Consider the following 18,816-nt stretch of genomic DNA (forward strand, 5'->3'; position numbering starts at 1 on the left):
AGCCCCAGGCTTGACCTGAGGGGAGCCAGGCTAAGGCTTAGGGGGTTCCCTGAGGATGCCCACTTGCCGCCTGTATCCATACCAGTTTCCAAAGCCCTAGGCAGGAGTCTCAGTTCATCACCAGTACCCAGGTGGCTGGCACCACTTGTCTACGGGGCTCAAGCAGAAACAGGCCGACATATGCACACCCCAGGCAGTTTCCTGTCCCTGCTGGCTTTGCAACCAAAGCCTTGTGGAAGCCTTCTCACAGGACAGTAATGACCTTCTGCTTACAGACAGACCTGTGGGCTCCGGCCCATGGGTGCTACCTTCGGCTCAACACGTGTGGTGGGTGGCACAGATGTCATGCCAGGGACTGGAGCCTGGGCAGGCATCGCCAGTGTCCGTCGCTACTGGAACCCACCGGTATCTGTGCATGTCTGCGGAGGGACCCTTGTCAGTGCGCAGTGGCTCCTCACAGCTGCCCACTGCTTTCTCAACATCACAAAGTAAGGAGGACCTAGGTACAGGGATATCCCCATACCACCAGTGCATGCTCTCCCCATCCCGTTTCCTTGCAGTGTGCCTAGTGCCTTGACATTGCAGGGCCCAGCTGAGAGACTGCTCAGGGAGAAGACTGGGCTCATGCCACTGCTTCCTAGCAGCCTCCAGCTTAACTTATCTTGAGTCTACTTTCACTCTCTGTAGTCCTGTTTTCCTCTCTGCCGCCTCAGGAAGCAGAAGGCAGGGAAGTGCTGGTCTGTCACAGCACATGATTCTACTCCCTCTCACCCCTCTCTCCATCTGCCTTCCAGTCCCCTCAGCGAGTGGGCCATCGTGCTTGGGGCCACCTCGTTGGGCCAGTCAGGCCCTGGTGTGGAAGTGCGCCGGATTAAGCGGCTGATCGTTCACGAGAAATACACTCCTGAACTCGGGTATAACGACATCGCCTTGCTGGAATTGGACCGGCCAGTCCGGTGTAGGTCTTCCATTCAGACTGCCTGCCTGCCTGGTCCTTCGGTGAAAGTATCGGAGCTGAAAAACTGTTACGTTGCTGGCTGGGGAGACAGAATTGTCAAATGTGAGTTCCCACAAAGGACCTGTGCCCTGAGGGCAAGGCTGACACACAAGGGAGGGATGGCTGGGGCTTCCTGACAGCAGAGGCAAAATGATAGTTGGCCTATGGGACATGTGCCTCTGGAGAGATGGGTCTGGCCTGCTGCCCAATGCCAGACAGCATTGGGCAGGGACACAGCAATCCAGCAGCTCTCTAGAGGCAGAGCTAAGCCCTAGGGAAGGACTTCAACACAGAGACAGGCCAGAAGAATAGGCAAGGAGCTGCTGGGAACTCATTCCTTTCCCTGCTCACAGCATCAGGTAGAGATGTCCTGCAGCAGGCCAAGGTCCAAGTTGTCGATAAGCAGCTCTGCAACAGTAGCGAGTGGCTGCAAGGGAACATCCATGACTTCCACGTGTGTGCTGGGCAAGGCGGTGTTGGCACCTGCCAGGTAGGAGCGTGCTATGAGAGCCCCAGCCCCCAGCAGTGTGGGCAGCCCCATCACACCACCCAAGCACAGCCCAGCATCTGCTTTCCCTGGTCAGTTGCTCTCAAAGCCCCAGCTCGGCACCACTGCTGGAGCTTCCACCCCCTTTCCCATCTGTGTGTCCTTGCTCACTGAGGTCCAGATGCCAACCCTGAACCATCCACATGCAGGGGAGACAGAGAGTCTCACCTTACAGGCCCCCACCTGCTCCCAAGGGTGTCAAGGTTCTGCAGGTCCCAGAACTTGAACAGAGCCTTGCTCTGCCAGGAATCCAGTTCTGGCAGGGGCTGGGAGAGTAAAAGAGCCAACTAACTTCTGACAGGGGCATGCAAAAGCACCTTAATCCTCTCTGTTCTGCTTCAGGGTGACAGTGGAGGGCCTCTTGTCTGCCAAGATAAGCGTGCTGGCTTTTTCTGGCAAATCGGTGTGACCAGCTGGGGAGTAGGCTGTGCCAGACCTAAACGGCCTGCAGTCTCCAGCTCCACTCAGTACTATTACAACTGGATCTGGACCACAATGGGAAAAAGGCCAGCACCAGCAGTTACTCCAGCACCAGCACCAGCGCCAACCTATACCGCAGCCCCCCTGCAGACAGTAAATCCAAGACCAACACAACCCTGTCCATTCCCACCTGAAAAGCTGCTGCAATTCTTTAATCTGCTGAAGGATATCTTGCGGTACCTAAAGAAAAAATTATTTTGAACGGCAGAATGGACCACCAGCAGTTCAGGCTATAGTGGACCACAACCCGTTCCTTCTGAGTTATATTAATTTGAATTTCATTAAACTGAATTAAATTTTAAATTGTAAGCCAAAAATAAATAAATAAATAAATAAATAAATAAATAAAAAACCAACAGACTGTATTTTCTGCTCTGAGAATATTCTCCATCCAAATTTTATAAAATCCTACTGGCTTGATCATTGCCCAAGCAGCCCTCAACTCAGGGAACCCTTCACCCTCATCTAGGAAGAATTTGGCTTCACACTCCCTTTTGTACAGATCAATGCCTTCCCTACAGATATTAATATATCTACAGTGGAAAAGTAGCATCTGGCACCTTAAGTCTGTAATAACAACAAGCGCCAGAAACACAACACTAGGAAAACAAGAGAAAGGGGGAAAAAGGGTGCAGATGTTGCCCTGTCATTAAGAATGTGAAGCCCTTCTCTGCCCTAAGGATGATTTTTGTCCCTATCAGATGGTAACTGTGTTTTTTTTACCAATGTAGAAACCTAGGCAGTAAAGAGTTAACACATTGCTATGCCCTGAACACCAACAGCCATCAAGCAGCCAAGTTATAACAGGATGTGCCTGGAAAGGGCACATACGAAGGTAACGCAGCACCATTCTGGAGCTGAATTTCCTGTTCCAGTCCACGGTGACCACACAACATAAAGGACAACTTAAGTGTAGGAGTGGGGTTAAGGAGCAAGCAAGACCAATAGAGGGAGAATCAAGACCACCAAAAAACCCACAAAGCCCCCCCCCCGCCCATTTCCAGAAAGGTCCAGAATACTGGGCTGCACATGCTAACTCATTTGTATGAAGAGTGAGGAACCTAATCCCGTAATGGGGAAAACTTACCTGTAAAAATGTACCGCCACAGAGGCTGGGTGGCATCCTCTCAGGACCCTGGACACCTGTTGGCTGGATCAATGCTTGACCAAGGACCATGAACTTCTTTCCTCTCCTACCTGATTTCTTTTTCCCTTCTTCCCTCTATTCTTTTATTCTTTGTTTCTCTTACTGTGAGAAGATAGTGGCAAAACACACACCAATTGCCATGCTGAGTGTGTAGTTTGTTAATAAATACTTGTAAGGTTTTTTTGGACCCTTTTGATTTTTGCCATTCTTTTTCACCTGTGAACATCTACAAATCTTGTTTGCTCCCCTTCCACATAGGGGTGGAATGTAACACCAATGCACAAACACTCCAGGGAAGATAAGAGCTGCACCTGCCTTCTCCAGTGCCAGTCCCTGGGCCAAGGATCAGCTGCACCTCTCACCCTCTCACAGCAGCAATCTGTTGTGTCAGCACATCTGTTATGATCCAATTACTGACAGACGCCTCTACCTGAATTAAGATGCAGACAACACCATGTGCCAAAGTCAATAGTATGGATTTTATTTAACAGTCAGTGTGAAATAGATAGACAGAAATAGGAAAGAGGAGGAAGAATAGGAAAGAAAAAGAAAAGGAGGGCCAGAGGGAGAGAAAGAGCAAGACAATTTAAGAAGAACTATCACCACACCTGGGTCCAGAAAGCATCCTGTTGCATCTCTCTTCACCCTGGTCTTCTTGCTGATGTGGTTCCCAAGGTGTTCAAAACTTTTCACTCTTTCTACATTTTAGCAAACAAAGGAATTAACGCTCATTGGCTACACGCAGAGTTGATTTTCAGCACAGCTGCTGGGTTGGCTTTCTCTGTGGATTCTTTCTGTCCAGTATCAGTTCTCTTCCAGTATCTGTTTTCCTCCCACTAGTCTGAGAAAGCACCCAGACAATCTTATCTCACGTTCATCTCAAGTGGGTTAACTCTTTCCCAGTTTCACAGAGACATGTTCAGAGCGGGGAAGCTTCAGTCATCAGAGATGAGCAGTTGCCTCTTTGGAGAATTTGCCACGGTGGGCAAAGTCCTTTGGTGAACTTAACACATCTTGGAGGGGCAAGGAGAACCTCCATTCTTTATTGGACAAGGGGGGAATACAGTTAGCAAAGATGAGGAAAAGGCTGCGGTACCTAACGTCTTCTTTGCTTCAGTTTTCAACAATTGGACAGGCTGTCCTCAGGACAACTGGCCTCCTGAGCTGGTAGATGGGGACAGGAAACAGAATAGCCTCCCCTGTCATCCAGGAGGAAGCAGTTAGAGACCTGCTGAGCCACTTAGATGCTGTCAAGTTTATGAGACCGCAGAGGATCCATCCTAGGTTGATGAGGGGGATGGCAGAAGACCTTGCCAAGATGCTTTCTGTCATTTACCATCAGTCCTGAGTAACCAGGGAGGTGCCAGATGACTGGGTTGGCCAATGTGATGCTCATCCATAAGAAGGGCCATAAGGAGCACACAGGAAACTACAGGCCTGTCAGCCTGACCTTGGTGCCTAGTAAGGCTATGGCACAGATCACCTTCAATGTGGTGACACAGCACCTACAGGACAGCTGAGGGATCAGACCCAGCCAGCATGGATTTAGGAGCGGCAGGTTGTGCTTAACCAATCTGATCTCCTTTGATAACCAGATAACCCACCTGGTGGATGAGGGGAAGGCTGTGGATGTTGTCTACTCGACCTTCAGCAATGCCTTTGACACCATCTCCCCATAGGACACTCCTGGAAAAGCTGGCAGCCCACGGCTTGGACAGGAGCACTCTTTGCTGGGTTAGAAACTGGCTGCATAGCCAGGCACAGAGAGTGGAAGTGAATTGTGTCACATCCACTTGGTGGGCATTCACCAGTGGAGCCCCCCAGGGCTCAGCGCTGGGGCCAGTCCTGCTGAATCCCTTTATTAATAGTCTGAGTGGACTGAGTCCACCATCAGCAAATCTAGATGACACCAAATTGGATGAAAGCATTGATCTGTTAGAGGGTAGGAAGGCTCTGCAGAGGGACCTGGACAGGCTGGGTAGATGGGCTAAGTCCAGTGATATGAGGTTTAACAAGTCCAGGTGCCGGGTCCTTCCCTTGAGTCACAACAACCCTCTGCAGCACCACAGGCTGGGGACAGAGTGGCTGGGCAGTGCCCAGGCAGAAAGGGACCTGAGGGTGCTCGTCAGCAGGTGATTGAACATGAGCCAGCAGTATGGCCTGGTGGCCAAGAGGGCCAACAGCATCCTGGCCTGTATCAGGAATGGTGTGGCCAGCAGGACCGGGGCAGTGATTCTTCCCCTGTACTCAGCACTGGTGAGGCCACACCTTGAGTGCTGTGTCCAGTTCTGGGACCCTCAGTTTAGGAAGGATGTTGAGATGCTCAGATGTGTCCAGAGGAGGGCAATAAGTATGGTGAGTGGTCTGGGACACAGGTCCTATGAGAAGCAGCTGAGGGAGCTGGGGTTGTTTAGCCTGGAGAAGAGAAGGCTCAGGGGTGACATTATCAACCCATAGCAACTCCCTGAAAGGAGGGTGTAGCCAGGTGGGGGTGAGTCTCTTCCACCAGGCAACCAGCAATAGAAGAAGACAAAGTCTTAAGCTGCACTGGGGAGGTTTAGGCTAGACATTAGGAAAAATTCTTCACAGAAAGGGTGATTTTGGGCATCGGAATAGACTTCCCAGGGAGGTGGTGGAGTCACTGTCCCTGGAGGTGTTTAAGGAAAGACTGGACATGGCTCTTAGTGCTGTGATCTGGTTGACAAGGTGATCTTTGGTCATAGGTTGGACTCAATGATCTCAGGTTTTTCCCAGCCTAGTTGATTCTGTGATTCTGTGATTGGTGTTTAAGGCAATTGTGCTCTTTAAGTCTCCTACAATATTTTATGCAGCTCTGGTCATCAAGGGTGCACAGGTTCTCAGAGCCCCTGAGATCCGTGAGCAGGGAGCAAAGCCTTCATTCTAGTCTTCACTAGAGATCACCTGCACAGGTGGTGCTTGACCAGCATACCCAGCTGATGTGCGTAGGGCCTTGTAGGGCCACACTGGATTTTTGTCCAAAGTGTTTACTTTGTAAGAAGCGAACCTCCCTGTTAAAAAAACTGCATTCAATTAAGAACATTTGCTCGTTCAAGAGTGATCTTACAACAAAAAATATAGAAAGAAAGGAAAAATCCAGCCTCCAGCCCTGAGATTTAATTAAAAATCCAGGACCTCAAAGGTATTGAACCACTTAATTCCCACTATCTATTTATGACAGACAGGTGTCTCAATCCTACATACTTTCAGCTGCCAGAGACCACCTTCCCAGGCTCTCAGAAAAGACACCGCCTGTCAAGCATGCCTGTAAGATCTGGAGGGCTGAGTCTCTCCAGAGTGGTAGTGAGAAGGGCACTAGGGCTTGAGGAGTCAGGAGGGCATCCTTCTCCAGGGGATTGGGTATTTCTTCATCTCCTCCTTGGGACAGCAAGGGACCAAGGTTTCTCCGTTTTGTTGCAGTGTGTGAGATTCTTTGGTAGTGCCTGTGATGGGGAGCAGCTTCTCAGGACTCCCTGAATTTGCCATGGAGAACAGACAAAGCCATGGGGACAGAGTGGAGCTGCCCCATTTGTCATGATGAGCAAGAGGGTGTCGCTTATGTGATACCCTGTGGCCGTGAGTTCTGCATGGGCTGCATCCTGCGTTGGGCAGAGAAGAAACCAGAGTGCCCACTCTGCAGAAGATTGATAGAGTCCCCCAGGTTTTCTCTGCAGGAACAAAAATACCTAGAGTGTGTCATCACACCCCAGGGAGAATCACCAGAGACCAGCAGCCAGGCAGAAAGATCTCTTGGCCTCCTGGATGGAAACAGCTTGCCAGCGCCCCGGAGCAGTTCCTGTGCAAGGAACACCCTCCCCGGTTGAGCTGAGGCCCGCAGGGACAGAGGCTGTGGGTAGCCTGCTGCCCAGGGACTGGGCAGAACTTTTCCAGAAAGAAGAACATGTTCTTGACCCTATGCTGCCCTGACTGCGCCAGGGGCTGGAGGCAATGTATGGGTCCCAGGGGTGGCTGGCATTGAGAGCAGAGAACAGCATCTTGTATGCCCCGTGCCTCTGCGGTCCAGATGGGGAGGTCATGGTCCAGACGCTGCAGCCTCTCCTGAAGGAATACACAGAACAGCTGGTTGATGGCACTGTCAGTTTCATTGTGGGCCAATGCAGTGAGGAGGCCAAGAGGCTGCTGTGCTCCCATGCTGCTGGAAAGGAGGACAACAGCCCCGAGGCCAGTTCCTGCTCCACCGGCTCCCAGGGAGGGACTCCCACCTGGCATCCTATCGCCGGCTGGGGGGACAATGTAGAAATCACGGATGGGACGGGACTGCTGAGGGGTGCGTCTCGAGCTGTTTATTTTCCAGCATCAGCGTCATTACATAGTTACGACAATGGGAAGATGCCTGCAGTTCACATCCCCGGCAGCTGTCCAAGAACTTAATGTTACAGCTTCCTTTAAAAACTTTTTGACCAATCACACCAAGCAAAGCCTACTGACAGTAGTTCTACGCAACCACTGCAAGCACATGTAGCTTTGGTTAAAACAATGCTGGCTTATTTCAAATACAATACCTGCTTGTAAGCCTTAAGATGCATTGCACAGAGCTCCATCATTAAGCTTAGAATTTCCTAACATCTCGCTAGATATACTTTTCTGTATCTTAGGGAGTTATTCTGTTTAATACACAGAGCATTGTTCTATTTGTCCTTACTCTTCTACTCCTTATATGATTTTTCTGCTGACAGATCTTATGGCTACTGCTTAGCTCTAATCGCAGTTCTGCTGTCTGTGAGGCCTGCCTTTTGCAGCTTTCCCAAAACCTTCGGATTTTAAGGATTCCCACCCCAACACACTGTGAGACAACTCACAAAGTGCTGGTGGGAGGAAAGCAGAGGGCCCATTTGGGCCAGTCCCAGCCAAATTTGAAGCTGTGAGAGAGACCACACATCAGGTGCTGGACAGGCCATAGGAAGGAAGGCTTAGGCTTAGGAAAACAGAAAAACCACCACCATTCCAAAAATCGGAAGCTTCATTCTCCCTCCTCTTGCATTTAAACCACTTTTTCTCTATTTCTCATGTTGTGGTTTAATCCCAGCCAGCAACCAAGCACCACACACAGTCATTCTCGCTCAATGACCCACCAGCAGGATGGACTGGGCAGACAATTGCCAGGGGTAAAAGCTGGAAAACTCACAGGGTGGAGAATAATTCAGTTGCATAGGGAATGCAGAAGCTACACACACAAGCAAAAAGCCCCAAAGAACTCATTCACCATTTCCCATGGGTAGGCAGGTGTTTTTGCATCTCCAGGACAGCAGGGCCCCCTCACACCTCACAGTGACTTGGGAGGACAAATGCCATCACTCCAAACATCCTCTCCTTCCTCCTTCTTGCACGCAGCTTGGAATACTGAGCAGGATGTCAGAGGGTCTGCAATATCTCTTTGGCCAGTTTGGGTCACCTGTCCTGGCTGTGCCTCCTTCCAACCTCTCATGCTAGGTAGTGGACTAAGGGAAGACAGGTCCTAGGTGTTAAAAACAGGCGAATCAGAGCCAGAGTATTTTTAAAAAGCCTGGGCCTGTTTATTAAAAACAAAGACAACCGAGGAGGAGGCCCCAGGATAAGCCCAGGACCTCAGCGGCAAGTCAGAGTAACAAAAAGTAACAAGGGTCTGTGCACAGGGCACAGGGTGTTTCTTTGGATCCAAACCCCACCTACTAAAGCCAGGTTATTTATAACACTAGGGGCTTCCAGCTCTTGGGGACAGCAGCTGGAAATGCAGTGTCTTAGGCTTCTGACACATGATCCATCTGTGCATGTGCTGTACAGCACGCTAGGGAACTTGAAACTGGACTCTGGATATCTTGGCAGGAACCTTCTCTCTCATTGGTCTTCCCTGAACTTCATCAAAGGAAAGCTAAGAAAACTGGAATGTGGTAATCAAAGAGAGGAACTTATTGGCAGTAACTGAAATGGCAGTCCAATGCACAGCCTCTGCTGTACCTCTCGAAATAGGGGTAAGCTGTTCAGCAGTCCAGTGGAAACGACTAAATAAACAGGCTCAACTGTAAAGGGGCTCTGGCTTCTTGAAGGAACATGACTTTGAATTAGAATTCGTCATAGTTAGTTTCTAAACAACACCAAAAGAGCTTAGGCATTGAGACTTTTTTTTAAGGCCTTGAGTTACATTTGTTTAGTTGGTTTTTCTGTCTCAAGCAAAGCAAGTGAAAACAATTTCGCAAATTGTTTTTAAAAATCAGAATGTGTGTTGCTTTTAATTGTTGTTGCTGCAAATTCTGTAGGATTTTTTGATGACAAGTAAAATCTTGTATCATTGTCAAAGTACTGGCACAGGTTGCCTGCCCAGAGAAGCTGTGGATGCCCCATTCCTGTTACCATTTGAGGCCAGCTTGGGTGGGACTCTCAGCAACCTGGTGTAGTGGAAGGCATCCATGTGCATGGCTGGGGTTTGAAACTAGTCGATCCTTAAGGTACTTTCCAATCCAGACCTTTCTGTGGTTCTGTGTTGCCCTTCCCCCCACCTACAGAGGCCAACACCATGCCCAGAACATGGAACCAGTCCCTCTGTGACATCAGCTCCAGGAGCAAGGGCACTGTGGCAGTGCAGATTCTGTGGGCACTACGTTGGCAGCTGCACTGAAGGTGACAGGCCTTCTCTCCTTGCAGCTGACTTCTGTGTCTGACCACGATGATTCTGCTGTACATCCTCATCCTTCTGGCTCTGTGCAGGCCTGCACATGGCACCTGTGGGTAAGTAGCCCCAGGCTTGACCTGAGGGGAGCCAGGCTAAGGCTTAGGGGGTTCCCTGAGGATGCCCACTTGCCGCCTGTATCCATACCAGTTTCCAAAGCCCTAGGCAGGAGTCTCAGTTCATCACCAGTACCCAGGTGGCTGGCACCACTTGTCTACGGGGCTCAAGCAGAAACAGGCCGACATATGCACACCCCAGGCAGTTTCCTGTCCCTGCTGGCTTTGCAACCAAAGCCTTGTGGAAGCCTTCTCACAGGACAGTAATGACCTTCTGCTTACAGACAGACCTGTGGGCTCCGGCCCATGGGTGCTACCTTCGGCTCAACACGTGTGGTGGGTGGCACAGATGTCATGCCAGGGACTGGAGCCTGGGCAGGCATCGCCAGTGTCCGTCGCTACTGGAACCCACCGGTATCTGTGCATGTCTGCGGAGGGACCCTTGTCAGTGCGCAGTGGCTCCTCACAGCTGCCCACTGCTTTCTCAACATCACAAAGTAAGGAGGACCTAGGTACAGGGATATCCCCATACCACCAGTGCATGCTCTCCCCATCCCGTTTCCTTGCAGTGTGCCTAGTGCCTTGACATTGCAGGGCCCAGCTGAGAGACTGCTCAGGGAGAAGACTGGGCTCATGCCACTGCTTCCTAGCAGCCTCCAGCTTAACTTATCTTGAGTCTACTTTCACTCTCTGTAGTCCTGTTTTCCTCTCTGCCGCCTCAGGAAGCAGAAGGCAGGGAAGTGCTGGTCTGTCACAGCACATGATTCTACTCCCTCTCACCCCTCTCTCCATCTGCCTTCCAGTCCCCTCAGCGAGTGGGCCATCGTGCTTGGGGCCACCTCGTTGGGCCAGTCAGGCCCTGGTGTGGAAGTGCGCCGGATTAAGCGGCTGATCGTTCACGAGAAATACACTCCTGAACTCGGGTATAACGACATCGCCTTGCTGGAATTGGACCGGCCAGTCCGGTGTAGGTCTTCCATTCAGACTGCCTGCCTGCCTGGTCCTTCGGTGAAAGTATCGGAGCTGAAAAACTGTTACGTTGCTGGCTGGGGAGACAGAATTGTCAAATGTGAGTTCCCACAAAGGACCTGTGCCCTGAGGGCAAGGCTGACACACAAGGGAGGGATGGCTGGGGCTTCCTGACAGCAGAGGCAAAATGATAGTTGGCCTATGGGACATGTGCCTCTGGAGAGATGGGTCTGGCCTGCTGCCCAATGCCAGACAGCATTGGGCAGGGACACAGCAATCCAGCAGCTCTCTAGAGGCAGAGCTAAGCCCTAGGGAAGGACTTCAACACAGAGACAGGCCAGAAGAATAGGCAAGGAGCTGCTGGGAACTCATTCCTTTCCCTGCTCACAGCATCAGGTAGAGATGTCCTGCAGCAGGCCAAGGTCCAAGTTGTCGATAAGCAGCTCTGCAACAGTAGCGAGTGGCTGCAAGGGAACATCCATGACTTCCACGTGTGTGCTGGGCAAGGCGGTGTTGGCACCTGCCAGGTAGGAGCGTGCTATGAGAGCCCCAGCCCCCAGCAGTGTGGGCAGCCCCATCACACCACCCAAGCACAGCCCAGCATCTGCTTTCCCTGGTCAGTTGCTCTCAAAGCCCCAGCTCGGCACCACTGCTGGAGCTTCCACCCCCTTTCCCATCTGTGTGTCCTTGCTCACTGAGGTCCAGATGCCAACCCTGAACCATCCACATGCAGGGGAGACAGAGAGTCTCACCTTACAGGCCCCCACCTGCTCCCAAGGGTGTCAAGGTTCTGCAGGTCCCAGAACTTGAACAGAGCCTTGCTCTGCCAGGAATCCAGTTCTGGCAGGGGCTGGGAGAGTAAAAGAGCCAACTAACTTCTGACAGGGGCATGCAAAAGCACCTTAATCCTCTCTGTTCTGCTTCAGGGTGACAGTGGAGGGCCTCTTGTCTGCCAAGATAAGCGTGCTGGCTTTTTCTGGCAAATCGGTGTGACCAGCTGGGGAGTAGGCTGTGCCAGACCTAAACGGCCTGCAGTCTCCAGCTCCACTCAGTACTATTACAACTGGATCTGGACCACAATGGGAAAAAGGCCAGCACCAGCAGTTACTCCAGCACCAGCACCAGCGCCAACCTATACCGCAGCCCCCCTGCAGACAGTAAATCCAAGACCAACACAACCCTGTCCATTCCCACCTGAAAAGCTGCTGCAATTCTTTAATCTGCTGAAGGATATCTTGCGGTACCTAAAGAAAAAATTATTTTGAACGGCAGAATGGACCACCAGCAGTTCAGGCTATAGTGGACCACAACCCGTTCCTTCTGAGTTATATTAATTTGAATTTCATTAAACTGAATTAAATTTTAAATTGTAAGCCAAAAATAAATAAATAAATAAATAAATAAATAAATAAAAAACCAACAGACTGTATTTTCTGCTCTGAGAATATTCTCCATCCAAATTTTATAAAATCCTACTGGCTTGATCATTGCCCAAGCAGCCCTCAACTCAGGGAACCCTTCACCCTCATCTAGGAAGAATTTGGCTTCACACTCCCTTTTGTACAGATCAATGCCTTCCCTACAGATATTAATATATCTACAGTGGAAAAGTAGCATCTGGCACCTTAAGTCTGTAATAACAACAAGCGCCAGAAACACAACACTAGGAAAACAAGAGAAAGGGGGAAAAAGGGTGCAGATGTTGCCCTGTCATTAAGAATGTGAAGCCCTTCTCTGCCCTAAGGATGATTTTTGTCCCTATCAGATGGTAACTGTGTTTTTTTTACCAATGTAGAAACCTAGGCAGTAAAGAGTTAACACATTGCTATGCCCTGAACACCAACAGCCATCAAGCAGCCAAGTTATAACAGGATGTGCCTGGAAAGGGCACATACGAAGGTAACGCAGCACCATTCTGGAGCTGAATTTCCTGTTCCAGTCCACGGTGACCACACAACATAAAGGACAACTTAAGTGTAGGAGTGGGGTTAAGGAGCAAGCAAGACCAATAGAGGGAGAATCAAGACCACCAAAAAACCCACAAAGCCCCCCCCCCGCCCATTTCCAGAAAGGTCCAGAATACTGGGCTGCACATGCTAACTCATTTGTATGAAGAGTGAGGAACCTAATCCCGTAATGGGGAAAACTTACCTGTAAAAATGTACCGCCACAGAGGCTGGGTGGCATCCTCTCAGGACCCTGGACACCTGTTGGCTGGATCAATGCTTGACCAAGGACCATGAACTTCTTTCCTCTCCTACCTGATTTCTTTTTCCCTTCTTCCCTCTATTCTTTTATTCTTTGTTTCTCTTACTGTGAGAAGATAGTGGCAAAACACACACCAATTGCCATGCTGAGTGTGTAGTTTGTTAATAAATACTTGTAAGGTTTTTTTGGACCCTTTTGATTTTTGCCATTCTTTTTCACCTGTGAACATCTACAAATCTTGTTTGCTCCCTTCCACATAGGGGTGGAATGTAACACCAATGCACAAACACTCCAGGGAAGATAAGAGCTGCACCTGCCTTCTCCAGTGCCAGTCCCTGGGCCAAGGATCAGCTGCACCTCTCACCCTCTCACAGCAGCAATCTGTTGTGTCAGCACATCTGTTATGATCCAATTACTGACAGACGCCTCTACCTGAATTAAGATGCAGACAACACCATGTGCCAAAGTCAATAGTATGGATTTTATTTAACAGTCAGTGTGAAATAGATAGACAGAAATAGGAAAGAGGAGGAAGAATAGGAAAGAAAAAGAAAAGGAGGGCCAGAGGGAGAGAAAGAGCAAGACAATTTAAGAAGAACTATCACCACACCTGGGTCCAGAAAGCATCCTGTTGCATCTCTCTTCACCCTGGTCTTCTTGCTGATGTGGTTCCCAAGGTGTTCAAAACTTTTCACTCTTTCTACATTTTAGCAAACAAAGGAATTAACGCTCATTGGCTACACGCAGAGTTGATTTTCAGCACAGCTGCTGGGTTGGCTTTCTCTGTGGATTCTTTCTGTCCAGTATCAGTTCTCTTCCAGTATCTGTTTTCCTCCCACTAGTCTGAGAAAGCACCCAGACAATCTTATCTCACGTTCATCTCAAGTGGGTTAACTCTTTCCCAGTTTCACAGAGACATGTTCAGAGCGGGGAAGCTTCAGTCATCAGAGATGAGCAGTTGCCTCTTTGGAGAATTTGCCACGGTGGGCAAAGTCCTTTGGTGAACTTAACACATCTTGGAGGGGCAAGGAGAACCTCCATTCTTTATTGGACAAGGGGGGAATACAGTTAGCAAAGATGAGGAAAAGGCTGCGGTACCTAACGTCTTCTTTGCTTCAGTTTTCAACAATTGGACAGGCTGTCCTCAGGACAACTGGCCTCCTGAGCTGGTAGATGGGGACAGGAAACAGAATAGCCTCCCCTGTCATCCAGGAGGAAGCAGTTAGAGACCTGCTGAGCCACTTAGATGCTGTCAAGTTTATGAGACCGCAGAGGATCCATCCTAGGTTGATGAGGGGGATGGCAGAAGACCTTGCCAAGATGCTTTCTGTCATTTACCATCAGTCCTGAGTAACCAGGGAGGTGCCAGATGACTGGGTTGGCCAATGTGATGCTCATCCATAAGAAGGGCCATAAGGAGCACACAGGAAACTACAGGCCTGTCAGCCTGACCTTGGTGCCTAGTAAGGCTATGGCACAGATCACCTTCAATGTGGTGACACAGCACCTACAGGACAGCTGAGGGATCAGACCCAGCCAGCATGGATTTAGGAGCGGCAGGTTGTGCTTAACCAATCTGATCTCCTTTGATAACCAGATAACCCACCTGGTGGATGAGGGGAAGGCTGTGGATGTTGTCTACTCGACCTTCAGCAATGCCTTTGACACCATCTCCCCATAGGACACTCCTGGAAAAGCTGGCAGCCCACGGCTTGGACAGGAGCACTCTTTGCTGGGTTAGAAACTGGCTGCATAGCCAGGCACAGAGAGTGGAAGTGAATTGTGTCACATCCACTTGGTGGGCATTCACCAGTGGAGCCCCCCAGGGCTCAGCGCTGGGGCCAGTCCTGCTGAATCCCTTTATTAATAGTCTGAGTGGACTGAGTCCACCATCAGCAAATCTAGATGACACCAAATTGGATGAAAGCATTGATCTGTTAGAGGGTAGGAAGGCTCTGCAGAGGGACCTGGACAGGCTGGGTAGATGGGCTAAGTCCAGTGATATGAGGTTTAACAAGTCCAGGTGCCGGGTCCTTCCCTTGAGTCACAACAACCCTCTGCAGCACCACAGGCTGGGGACAGAGTGGCTGGGCAGTGCCCAGGCAGAAAGGGACCTGAGGGTGCTCGTCAGCAGGTGATTGAACATGAGCCAGCAGTATGGCCTGGTGGCCAAGAGGGCCAACAGCATCCTGGCCTGTATCAGGAATGGTGTGGCCAGCAGGACCGGGGCAGTGATTCTTCCCCTGTACTCAGCACTGGTGAGGCCACACCTTGAGTGCTGTGTCCAGTTCTGGGACCCTCAGTTTAGGAAGGATGTTGAGATGCTCAGATGTGTCCAGAGGAGGGCAATAAGTATGGTGAGTGGTCTGGGACACAGGTCCTATGAGAAGCAGCTGAGGGAGCTGGGGTTGTTTAGCCTGGAGAAGAGAAGGCTCAGGGGTGACATTATCAACCCATAGCAACTCCCTGAAAGGAGGGTGTAGCCAGGTGGGGGTGAGTCTCTTCCACCAGGCAACCAGCAATAGAAGAAGACAAAGTCTTAAGCTGCACTGGGGAGGTTTAGGCTAGACATTAGGAAAAATTCTTCACAGAAAGGGTGATTTTGGGCATCGGAATAGACTTCCCAGGGAGGTGGTGGAGTCACTGTCCCTGGAGGTGTTTAAGGAAAGACTGGACATGGCTCTTAGTGCTGTGATCTGGTTGACAAGGTGATCTTTGGTCATAGGTTGGACTCAATGATCTCAGGTTTTTCCCAGCCTAGTTGATTCTGTGATTCTGTGATTGGTGTTTAAGGCAATTGTGCTCTTTAAGTCTCCTACAATATTTTATGCAGCTCTGGTCATCAAGGGTGCACAGGTTCTCAGAGCCCCTGAGATCCGTGAGCAGGGAGCAAAGCCTTCATTCTAGTCTTCACTAGAGATCACCTGCACAGGTGGTGCTTGACCAGCATACCCAGCTGATGTGCGTAGGGCCTTGTAGGGCCACACTGGATTTTTGTCCAAAGTGTTTACTTTGTAAGAAGCGAACCTCCCTGTTAAAAAAACTGCATTCAATTAAGAACATTTGCTCGTTCAAGAGTGATCTTACAACAAAAAATATAGAAAGAAAGGAAAAATCCAGCCTCCAGCCCTGAGATTTAATTAAAAATCCAGGACCTCAAAGGTATTGAACCACTTAATTCCCACTATCTATTTATGACAGACAGGTGTCTCAATCCTACATACTTTCAGCTGCCAGAGACCACCTTCCCAGGCTCTCAGAAAAGACACCGCCTGTCAAGCATGCCTGTAAGATCTGGAGGGCTGAGTCTCTCCAGAGTGGTAGTGAGAAGGGCACTAGGGCTTGAGGAGTCAGGAGGGCATCCTTCTCCAGGGGATTGGGTATTTCTTCATCTCCTCCTTGGGACAGCAAGGGACCAAGGTTTCTCCGTTTTGTTGCAGTGTGTGAGATTCTTTGGTAGTGCCTGTGATGGGGAGCAGCTTCTCAGGACTCCCTGAATTTGCCATGGAGAACAGACAAAGCCATGGGGACAGAGTGGAGCTGCCCCATTTGTCATGATGAGCAAGAGGGTGTCGCTTATGTGATACCCTGTGGCCGTGAGTTCTGCATGGGCTGCATCCTGCGTTGGGCAGAGAAGAAACCAGAGTGCCCACTCTGCAGAAGATTGATAGAGTCCCCCAGGTTTTCTCTGCAGGAACAAAAATACCTAGAGTGTGTCATCACACCCCAGGGAGAATCACCAGAGACCAGCAGCCAGGCAGAAAGATCTCTTGGCCTCCTGGATGGAAACAGCTGCCAGCGCCCCGGAGCAGTTCCTGTGCAAGGAACACCCTCCCCGGTTGAGCTGAGGCCCGCAGGGACAGAGGCTGTGGGTAGCCTGCTGCCCAGGGACTGGGCAGAACTTTTCCAGAAAGAAGAACATGTTCTTGACCCTATGCTGCCCTGACTGCGCCAGGGGCTGGAGGCAATGTATGGGTCCCAGGGGTGGCTGGCATTGAGAGCAGAGAACAGCATCTTGTATGCCCCGTGCCTCTGCGGTCCAGATGGGGAGGTCATGGTCCAGACGCTGCAGCCTCTCCTGAAGGAATACACAGAACAGCTGGTTGATGGCACTGTCAGTTTCATTGTGGGCCAATGCAGTGAGGAGGCCAAGAGGCTGCTGTGCTCCCATGCTGCTGGAAAGGAGGACAACAGCCCCGAGGCCAGTTCCTGCTCCACCGGCTCCCAGGGAGGGACTCCCACCTGGCATCCTATCGCCGGCTGGGGGACAATGTAGAAATCACGGATGGGACGGGACTGCTGAGGGGTGCGTCTCGAGCTGTTTATTTTCCAGCATCAGCGTCATTACATAGTTACGACAATGGGAAGATGCCTGCAGTTCACATCCCCGGCAGCTGTCCAAGAACTTAATGTTACAGCTTCCTTTAAAAACTTTTTGACCAATCACACCAAGCAAAGCCTACTGACAGTAGTTCTACGCAACCACTGCAAGCACATGTAGCTTTGGTTAAAACAATGCTGGCTTATTTCAAATACAATACCTGCTTGTAAGCCTTAAGATGCATTGCACAGAGCTCCATCATTAAGCTTAGAATTTCCTAACATCTCGCTAGATATACTTTTCTGTATCTTAGGGAGTTATTCTGTTTAATACACAGAGCATTGTTCTATTTGTCCTTACTCTTCTACTCCTTATATGATTTTTCTGCTGACAGATCTTATGGCTACTGCTTAGCTCTAATCGCAGTTCTGCTGTCTGTGAGGCCTGCCTTTTGCAGCTTTCCCAAAACCTTCGGATTTTAAGGATTCCCACCCCAACACACTGTGAGACAACTCACAAAGTGCTGGTGGGAGGAAAGCAGAGGGCCCATTTGGGCCAGTCCCAGCCAAATTTGAAGCTGTGAGAGAGACCACACATCAGGTGCTGGACAGGCCATAGGAAGGAAGGCTTAGGCTTAGGAAAACAGAAAAACCACCACCATTCCAAAAATCGGAAGCTTCATTCTCCCTCCTCTTGCATTTAAACCACTTTTTCTCTATTTCTCATGTTGTGGTTTAATCCCAGCCAGCAACCAAGCACCACACACAGTCATTCTCGCTCAATGACCCACCAGCAGGATGGACTGGGCAGACAATTGCCAGGGTAAAAGCTGGAAAACTCACAGGTGGAGAATAATTCAGTTGCATAGGGAATGCAGAAGCTACACACACAAGCAAAAAGCCCCAAAGAACTCATTCACCATTTCCCATGGGTAGGCAGGTGTTTTGCATCTCCAGGACAGCAGGGCCCCCTCACACCTCACAGTGACTTGGGAGGACAAATGCCATCACTCCAAACATCCTCTCCTTCCTCCTTCTTGCACGCAGCTTGGAATACTGAGCAGGATGTCAGAGGGTCTGCAATATCTCTTTGGCCAGTTTGGGTCACCTGTCCTGGCTGTGCCTCCTTCCAACCTCTCATGCTAGGTAGTGGACTAAGGGAAGACAGGTCCTAGGTGTTAAAAACAGGCGAATCAGAGCCAGAGTATTTTTAAAAAGCCTGGGCCTGTTTATTAAAAACAAAGACAACCGAGGAGGAGGCCCCAGGATAAGCCCAGGACCTCAGCGGCAAGTCAGAGTAACAAAAAGTAACAAGGGTCTGTGCACAGGGCACAGGGTGTTTCTTTGGATCCAAACCCCACCTACTAAAGCCAGGTTATTTATAACACTAGGGGCTTCCAGCTCTTGGGG

At 50.1% G+C, this 18,816-nt stretch overlaps 1 protein-coding gene across 1 annotated transcript; it reads left to right on the plus strand.

Annotated features, from left to right (window-relative positions):
- Nucleotides 1–264: 264 nt before the first annotated feature.
- On the plus strand, nucleotides 265–2,333 carry LOC137467633 (acrosin-like; the record flags this gene model as incomplete). Its single annotated transcript, XM_068179095.1, has 4 exons — nucleotides 265–488; nucleotides 795–1,060; nucleotides 1,351–1,487; nucleotides 1,887–2,333. Coding segments are annotated over 4 exons (966 nt in total), but the record flags the coding sequence as incomplete, so codon positions are not given.
- Between the last annotated feature and the right edge of the window lie 16,483 nt (nucleotides 2,334–18,816).

This window comes from Anomalospiza imberbis, unplaced genomic scaffold (genome assembly GCF_031753505.1).
Source record: "Anomalospiza imberbis isolate Cuckoo-Finch-1a 21T00152 unplaced genomic scaffold, ASM3175350v1 scaffold_718, whole genome shotgun sequence".
Lineage (NCBI taxonomy): Eukaryota > Metazoa > Chordata > Aves > Passeriformes > Viduidae > Anomalospiza > Anomalospiza imberbis.